Source organism: Nicotiana sylvestris, chromosome 5 (genome assembly GCF_000393655.2).
Source record: "Nicotiana sylvestris chromosome 5, ASM39365v2, whole genome shotgun sequence".
Lineage (NCBI taxonomy): Eukaryota > Viridiplantae > Streptophyta > Magnoliopsida > Solanales > Solanaceae > Nicotiana > Nicotiana sylvestris.
In genome coordinates, this window is record NC_091061.1 from 156,547,158 (window position 1) to 156,557,159 (window position 10,002).

Here is a 10,002-nt window from a genome sequence, read left to right on the forward strand (position 1 = left end):
TCTATTTCTCGCTTGTCTTGCTTTCAATGCTGCATGGAAAAATCTCATATTTGAATCACCATATGCTAGCCATGTTGCTCTTGACTTATGTCGGATCACATGTTCATGTATTGTTTCCCGTTTCTCTAGTTGTTTTAGGATCTCTTTTTCAGTTGTTATAAGCTGTTCATTGAACAAGTCTGCACTTAGGCCTACCTGTAATTGTTTCAGTTCTTCTTCCAGTACAATGATCTTCCTCTCCAACATTGACATTTTTTTGTTCATCTAGGATGTCTCTATTTCTATAAATTTCAATTTCCTCCAGATTGAGTACATGGTATGTCCATGCACCTGCTGTTCCCACACTTTATGTACTACTTCTTTGAAACTCTCTTGGGATAATAGCACATTGGCTAATCTGAATGGCCTTGGCAGTTTCTGTTTGGCCACTTCTGTTCTGATTATAATTGGAGAGTGATCTGAACATTCGGGGATATGATAGTATGCTTCCAGTTTTCCATACTTCATAAACCATAAGTCATTTCCAACTGCCCAATCAATCAAGTCGTAGATTCTTTCATTTGCCTCTCTTTTATTACACCATGAGTAGGTACACCTTTTTCTACTTAGTTGGCCCAATCCAATTTCTTGAATGCAATTTTGGAAATCTTCCATCTCTGAGTGTTTTACTGGCAGCCCATTAACTCTGTCATGCACAGAAAGAATTGCATTAAAATCTCCAATCACCATCCAAGGTTCTTTAATAGAATTGTTAATTTGCTTTAACATTCTTCATAGCTCTTGTCTTTCCTGTTGAGTATTCATCCCATATACAAATGTTATCTCACAAGCAAATTGTGACTCCTTGTCCTCAACCTTGTAGTACACCAGTTGCATATAAGATACTAGAATATTTACTGAAACTTTATTAGGTTTCCAAAAAATCCACACCCTGCCTCTATTACTGATTAGGTAATTAGCATGTATTTTCCATTTTGCTCCAAACTTTCTTTTTATTTTTTCTGATTTACTTTAGTTTCTAAACATCCCAGCAGTACCGCTTTATTCTTAAGCAAAAACGACTTCAATTCTTTTTGCTTATAGGGCGTATGCAGTCCTCTTATATTCCAAGAGCAAATGATCATGATGGGTCTTTGTTCCTTGTATCCCGTTTTGCCATATTGGCATTAGCTTTTTCAGGTTGTATCCTCAATGTACTGAATTTGTTCTGTTGAAGGAACTGCTCCACATCTTCAGTTTCTATCAAAGTTCTTGACCTGTTACCCTTTACTTCTACCATTATCTGCTTGCCTCTATTTTTACTCTCTTGGACTTTCTGACTTTCCTCTGTAATAGTTACTTCTTGATTATCCTTCTCAAGTTCTTCACTTGGTTTGCCAGCAATTTCAATCGTAATTTCAGCAACTGAACCTGTATTAGGTTTAACCTTCCATTGCTGCTTAGTCTTCTTCTTCTGCCTCCTTGGTAGTTGCTGAACATTACTGCCTTCACTTATTCTGTTTTGTTCCTTGCAACTTGCTTTATGCTTTCCAATTTGTAAACATTCCTGACAGTACTCTAGTTTTCACTCATACTCAATCAATTGTTCGTAGTATCTACCATCAGGCTCCTCTAGTGTAACTGAATATGGGAGAGGCTAGGCCACATTCATTTCAATAAGTACCCTGACATATGATATCCTTTCTTCATTTGTTGTTAGCTTATTAGTACAAATTGGTTTACCTAAACAACTAGATATACAACCCAAATTTTATGTTTCCCAATACTGGATAAGTAAATTAGGAAACACTACCCATATAGGCACTACATTTAGGGGTTCTTCAGCTAGTTTGAAGTTTGGCACCCATTGTTTCAGAATCATAGGCCTGTTATTATAGGTATAAGGTCTATTCTGTAAGATCTTCAATTTGCCCTCTTCATCTTCAAATCTAAATATGAAGTACCCATCATCATGTAGATAGACCTGTGGAGTTGTGATAGTGTTCCATACCCCATAAACAAATCTCAACATCTCTTTAATAGTAGGATTACCCCTATTACATAGCCAATTAGGGTTGACCTCTACTTCTAATTCTGCATTTCTATAGCATTTGCACTTAGCTTAACAATTTTATTTCCATCTTTCAATGTCAGAGGAAAGTAATTAAGCTCTTGCCCTAACTGTTGAGCTCGATTACCTTTAACTACATCCGCCATTATTGGTTTGACCGCACTCGAGCTTGCAGAGAATGTTAATTTTCTTGCCGCATTGTGTGCTTCAGGTTGCTGGTTCGCTTCCTCCACCGGTTGCTTCTCTGGTATCTCTGACTGAACTCGGTTCAATGCTTGCAGTATTGTTGGAGCGCTTCCCATACCCATCATCCATTGCCCTATTTGAATTGGGGTTAAACTTTGTGGGACTCCCGTTTCTGGTTTAACAACTCTCAGTGGTTCTTCTTTGGTTGAGGACAGAGTGGTATCCACTACCGTCGCCGGAATTTGTTTCTTCTTCTGGCGTGCCATGGAAGGCGCATGTTAGCTAGTTTCGCTTAACATACGCCTCTAGAGCTTCTCTCTCCTCTTCTTTGTATTCTATATATTATTAAAATGAGAGGGAAAAGCCCTTTCTTTAAGCCAAGTGCCAGCCTAGAAAAAAGCCACATGGCATAAGTAGTTATTTCTTTATTAGTTATTGGTAATTATATTTTGAATTTAAATATTTATAAAATAATAAAATAAGATATTTTATAATAAAAGCAAAAATTAAAAAAATTGTCCATTCAAATTGGAGAATAGTTTCAAGTTAGAGTTTTTATTATTTTAAAATAAAAAATAAAATTGCAAAAAATAAAAAACTGCCAATTTAAAATTTCTTTGTTTTTTAATAATTTTTTTAAAAAAGTTCGTTTATTCAAAAAATATTATTGAGAATAATACAATAAAATAAAAAAATTAAAAAAATTGTATCTTTTATTATATAATAAAAAGAAAATAGCATACAAAATTTAAATAAAGTAATATGCTAATAAAAGTTTCTGCTAACAATGCAATAATACTAAATATTGGATAATATAATAAAGAAAAATACAAAACAAAAAGTTATTTGATGCCTATGTAAGTTTCATTAATTTTATAGAGATTTTATTCATTAAATTTCAGATAATATTATTGAGAACAATAGGATAAAATTTAAAGTAAAAAATTATTACAAGAGTAATAAAATATATATCTTCTATTATATTATAAACAGAAATATTAAATAAAGTAATATGCTAATAAAAGTTAATATTAACAATGCAATAATACTAAATATTGGATAATATAATAAAGAAAAATACAAAACAAAAAGTTATTCAATGACTATACAACTCTCTTTAATTTAATAGAGATTTTATTCTTTAAAATTCAGATAATATTGTAGACAATAAATTGCGTCGAGAAAATAAAATCAAGATTGAAAATATTGCGACAATCGTATTATTTTATTTTAAATATTTGAGTGTTACAATCTCTACGAATCCTCTGATTCTACTTTTCAACAGTAAATAAAAGAGCGTTCGAGCTTGATCTTGAATTTTATTTATTTTAATCCAAGTGCTTGAGGCATGATCTTGATCTTGACGTATTTTTAATCCAAGGGCTTGCAGCTTGTTCTTGAATCTCCGTCTTGATCTTTTAATCCATAGAACACTTGAATGCTTGTAGCTTTTAGAGAAATCTACAGCGTTTGATCCACGAGCTCTCTCTTGCTTCTTGTTATAACTTTTGGTATCTTTTTTGGGTTATGAAGACCTCTATTTATAGTTGTGGGGGGAGGGAGGGGGGAAGAATTATGATAAGAACAAGCTCTTTTCGACCAATCAAATTGAAGTGTGACATGACCGCATTTGATTGGCCAGAACATGTCACTTGCGCATGTGGCACAGTTTCATTGGCAATTTAATTTGACTTGACATTCCTTGTCATTTTGACACATGGCACAATCCTATTGGTTCTTCCGTTTGACTTGGCAAGCCACGTCATTTGACACGTGACACCAAACACTTGGGCTTAATGAAGTGGGCTCATCACTTTAGCCCAATGAATTAAGACTTATTTATTTAATCCATATATGTTGGACTTATATAACTAATCCAATTATATTAGCCCAATAATATTTATTTGAACTACTATATTTAATATATAGTCCAAATTATTTTGTTAGATTTAAATCCAATAAAATATAGATGCTTACAAATGTTAAAGAAATATAGGATAAAATTTAAAATAAAAAAATATTTCAAGAGTAACAATATATATATATATATATATCTTCTATTATATTACAAAAATAAACTAGTAGACAAAAATATTGAACAAAGTAATATGCTAATAAAAATTTCTATTAACAATGCAATTATATTAAATATTGGATAATATAATAAAAATACATAACAAAAAAATTATTCTTGACTATATAAGTCTCTTTAATTTAACACAGTTTTTATTAATTAAAATTCACATAAATTATTGACAACAACATAATAAAATTTAAAATAAAAAATATTTCAAGATTAATAAAATATATAGATATCTTCTCTTATATTATAAAAAGAAAGCGAGCAAACAAAAATATTAAAAAAAGTAATATGCTAATAAAATTTTTTATTAACAATGTAAAAATACTAACATTGGATAATAGAATAAAGAAAATATAGAACAAAAAATTTATTCAATGACTATATAAGTCACTTTAATTTAATAGCGATTTTATTATTGGGTATATCTGTATCATATTAACAAATAAGATGACAATCGAAATTTATTAAAGCAATATGATCTAATTTGTTCAAACAAGCTCGATCACAATTTAATTCAATTAATATCTTTTAATATTGACTGTGTATTGCGTGAGTACGACTACTAATATTCTTTAAAAAGGTAGAAACCCGAATAATGAGACGGACGGTTAAGATTGAATTGGGTGTAAAGAGCATGTCTCGCTGAACTTTGATAAAAAGTTCTAACAATCCTAATAAAAGGAGTCGCCAGCTAATTGCGAATTGCAACGAGCTACATTATCAACAATGCATTAATTGCTCACAAATTCCAAGCCCAATGTTCTCTAATGCTGAGATTTGACTTAATTTTTGGCATGTGAAGCCTATAAACATATATGGATTGAGGGCATGTGTAAAGATCCGGCCGGTCGTTTCATGAGTTACCGCTCTGTTTCTCCCACTTCTGCTTCTTTATATGTTGTTCAGCTTCATTTCATCGTATCATGTCGGTTGGTTCGGGTTTGGAGTAGTTTTGGAGTGTTATGAGACACTTAGTCTCTTAAGTTGGTCATTTAGTTGGAAAAGTCAACCGGAAGTTGACTTATGTGAAAACGTTCTCGGAATTTGGTTTTTATGGTTCGGATAGCTTCGTTAGGTGATTTGGGACTTAGGAGCGTGATCGGAATGTATTTTGGAGGTCCGTGGTAGATTAAGGCTTGAATTGGCGAAATTGGAATTTTGGCGTTTTTCTATTGGTGGCGAAAATTTTGATATCGAGGTCGGAATTGAATTCCGGAAATTGGAGTAGGTCCGTTGTGTCATTCGTGACGTGTGTACAAAATTTCAGGTCATTCGGACGAGGTTTGATAGACTTTTTAATCAAAAGCGGAATTCGAAAGTTTTGAAAACCTTAGGCTTGAATCTGAGGGAGTTTTGATGATTCGATGTTGTTTTAAGTGTTTCGAAGATTGGTATAGGTTCGAATAGTGGTGTATGACTTGTTCGTACTTTTAGTTGAGGTCCCGGGGGCCTCGGGATAATTTCGGATGGTTATCGGGAAGTTGGGAGTTGGAGTTTGCAGCTGAAGCTGTTGAGTTCCTGTCATAACTGCAATATTTTCTCAAACTTCTCGTTAACCATCCGAAATCACCCCGAAACTCCCGGGACCTCAACCAAAAGTACAAACATCACCTAATACTTTATTCAAATTTGTACCAATCCTTAAAAGACCTAAAACAATATCGAAACCAAGGATTTAAGCCTAAGAACTCCAATTTTCCTCAAAATACGCTTTCGATCAAAAAGTCTATCACTACGTGTCCGAATGACCGGACATTTTGCACACACGTCACATTCAACACTACGGAGCTACTCCAACCTCCAAAATTCCATTCCGACCCTCAGATCAAAATCTCACTATCGGACCGGAAACTTCAATAATTCAACTTTCGGCATTTCAAGCCTAAATTATCTACGGACCTCCAAAACACAATCCGAACACGCTTCTAACCCCAAAATCACCCAACGGAGCTAGCGGAACCATCAGATTTCCATTCCGAGACCGTCTTCACACTGTTCTGACTATGGTCAACTTTCCAACACTTAAGCTCTCATTTAGGGACTAAGTGTCCCAAAACTTTCCGAAACTCAAAACCGAACATCCCGACAAATCGAAATAGTAGAAATAAACTTGGGGAAAGCAGTTAATAAGGGATCGGGGTATTAATTCTTAAGACGACCGGCTGGGTCGTCACATCCTCCTACACTTAAACATTCGTTTGTCCTCGAACGAGCACAGAGACATACCTGAAGTAGTGAAAAGATGTGGGTAACGGCTGCGCATATCCTGCTCAGTCTCCTAGGTCGCCTTCTCGACCGGCTGGTCCCGCCACTGAACCTTTACTGATGCAATGTTCTTTGACCTCAGCTTTCTAACCTGCCTGTCCAATATTGCCACCGGCTCCTCAACATAGGATAGATCCTTGTCCAACTGGACTGAACTGAAATCCAACACGTGCGACGGATCACCATGATACCTCCAGAGCATCGAAACATGAAATACCGGATGAACTCCTGCCAAGTTGGGAGGTAAGGCAAGCTCATAAGCAACCTCCCCAACACGCCTTAATATCTCAAAAGGGCCAATAAACCTCGGACTCAACTTCCTTTCTTCCCAAATCTCATAACGCTCTTTATAGGCGAAAACCCGAAGTAGAACCCGCTCTCCAACCATATAGGAAACATCACGAACCTTCCAGTCCGCATAACTCTTCTGTTTGGACTGGACTGTAAGGAGTCTGTCCTGAATCACCTTCACCTTCTCCAAAGCATCCTGAACCAAATCTGTGCCTAGTAATCCGGCCTCACCCGGCTCAAACCAACCCACCGGAGACCTACACCGCCTACCATATAAAGCCTCATACGGTGCCATCTAAATGATGGACTAATAACTGTTGTTGTAAGCAAACTCCGCCAATGGCAAGAATTGATCCCATGACCCTCCAAATTCAATCACACACTCACGGAGCATATCCTCAAGAATCTGAATAGTACGCTCGGGCTATCCGTCCGTCTGAGGGAGAAATGATGTACTCAACTCCATCCGAGTACCCAACTCATGTTGAACGGCCCTCTAGAACCGTGATGTGAACTGAGTACCTCTATCTGAAATGATGGAATCTAGAATACCATGCAGACGAACAATCTACCGGATATAAATCTCTGGCAACCGCTCCGAAGAATAAGTAGTACACACAGGAATGAAATGAGCGGACTTGGTCAGCCGATCCACAATCAGCCAAATAGCATCGAACTTTCTCAAAGTCTATGGGAGCCCAACTACAAAGTCCATGGTGATCCGCTCCCACTTCCACTCTGGGATCTCTATCTGCTGAAGCAACCCACCTGGTCTCTGGTGCTCATACTTCACCTGCTGACAGTTGAGACACCGAGCTACGAATCCAACTATATCTTTCTTCATCCGCCTCCACCAATAGTGATGTCTCAAATCCTGATACATCTTCGCAGCACCCGGATGGATGGAATACCACAAACTATGGGCCTCCTCTAGAATCAACTATCGCAGCCCATCAATATTGGGTACACAAATTCGACCATGCATCCTCAATACCCCATCATCACCAATAGTCACATCTCGGGCATCACCGTGTTGAACCTTGTCCTTGAGGACAAGCAAATGAGGGTCATCATACTGCAGCTCCCTGATACGATCAAATAAGGAAGACTGAGAAACCACGCAAGCTAGAACCCGACTAGGCTCTGAAAGATCCAATCTCAAAAACTGGCTAGCTAAGGCCTGGACGTCCATCGCCATAGGCCTCTCCGATGCTGGTAAATATGCCAAACTCCCCAAACTCTTTGCACGGCGACTCAAGGGATTAGCCACTACATTGGCCTTGCCCGGGTGATACAAAATAGTGATATTATAGTCCTTCAGCAACTTTAACCACCTCCTCTGGGGCAAATTTAGATCCTTTTGCTTGAACAGGTGCTGCAAGCTCCGATGGTCAGTATAAATCTCACAAGGCACACCGTATAAGTAATGGTACCAAATCTTCAGGGCGTGAATAATGGTAGCTAACTCAAGGTCGTGAACAGGGTAGTTCTTCTCATGTATCTTCAATTGTCTGGACGCGTAGGCAATCATCCTACCGTCCTACATTAACACCGCTCCGAGGCCAACCTTCGAGGCATCACAATAGACCGTATAAGACCCTGAACCTGTAGGCAATATCAAAATTGGGACTGTGGTCAAAGCTGTCTTGAGCTTCTGAAAGCTCGCCTCACACTCATCCATCCAGTGGAACGGAGCACCCTTCTGGGTCAACCTAGTCATAGAGGCTGCAATCGATGAAAACCCCTCCATAAAACGATGGTAGTAGCCTGCCAAGCCAAGGAAACTACGGATCTCGGTAGCTGAGGATGGTCTGGGCCAACTCTACACGGCCTCTGTCTTCTTCGGATCCACCTGAATACCCTCACTCAATACCACGTGGCCTAAGAATGCCACTGAATCCAACCAAACTCATATTTCGAGAACTTAGCATATAACTTCTTCTCTCTCAAAGTCTGAAGCACAATCCTCAGGTGCTGCTCATGATCTTCCCGAATCCGCGAATACACCAGGATATCATCAATAAAGACAATGACGAACGAGTCAAGATATGATCAGAACACATTATGCATCAAATGCATAAAGGCTGCTAGGGCATTGGCCAACCCAAATGACATGATAAGGAACTCGTAATGACTCTACCGAGTCCTGAAAGTAGTCTTCGGGATGTCTGGCTCCCGAATCTTCAATTGATGGTAACCTGAGCACAAATCAATCTTAGGAAACATTTGTGCGCCCTGAAGCTGGTCAAACAGATCATCAATACGAGGCAAAGGATAACGGTTCTTCACTGCAACCTTGTTCAACTGGTGGTAATCAATACACATACGCATAGAACCATCATTTTTCTTCACAAACAAGACAGGACCACCCCAAGGTGAAATATTGGGCCGAATAAAACCCTTATCAAGCAATTCCTGCAACTGATTCTTCAACTCAGGAGGAGCCATACGATATGGAGGAATAGAAATGGGCTGAGTGCCCAGAAACAAATCAATGTCAAAATCAATATCTCTATCAAACGGCATGCCCCGAAGATTAGCTGGGAACACATCGGGATAATCCCGTACTACTGGGACTGAATCAACTGAAGGGGTATCAATACTGACATCTCTCACATAAGCTAAATACGCGTCACACCCCTTCTCAACCATACGCTGAGCCTTAAGGAAAGAAATAACTCTACTAGGAGTGTGATCTAAAGTACCCCTCCACTCAACACGTGGTACACCTGGCATAGCCAGCATCACGGTTTTGGCGTGACAATCAATAATAGCATAATGGGGCGACAATCAGTCCATGCCCAAGATAATATCAAAATCAACCATGCTGAGTAACAATAGATCGACTTTGGTCCACAACAAGAGAATCTCCCACAGGAGTAGAAACATAAACAGGGGAACTCAAAGAATCCCGAGATACACCCAAATGCGAAGCAAAAATAAGAAGACACATAAGAGTAAGTAGAGCCTGGATCGAATAGAACCGATGCATCTCTGTGGCAAACCAATATAATACCTATAATGATAGCAGTGGCGAAACTAGAAAATTTTTCAAGGGTGTTCAAACTTGAACAAGAAATAAAAATTCTCAACAAGTAGGTGCACCGAAAAATTTAAATCAAACAAC

General features: G+C 37.9%; 1 protein-coding gene across 1 annotated transcript; it reads right to left on the minus strand.

The window, feature by feature from the left end:
• Window positions 1-264: 264 nt before the first annotated feature.
• Window positions 265-768, minus strand: LOC138869534 (uncharacterized). Its single transcript, XM_070147159.1, has one exon. It carries the CDS (start codon window positions 766-768, stop codon window positions 265-267), a length of 504 nt encoding a protein of 167 aa, XP_070003260.1.
• Window positions 769-10,002: the final 9,234 nt, after the last annotated feature.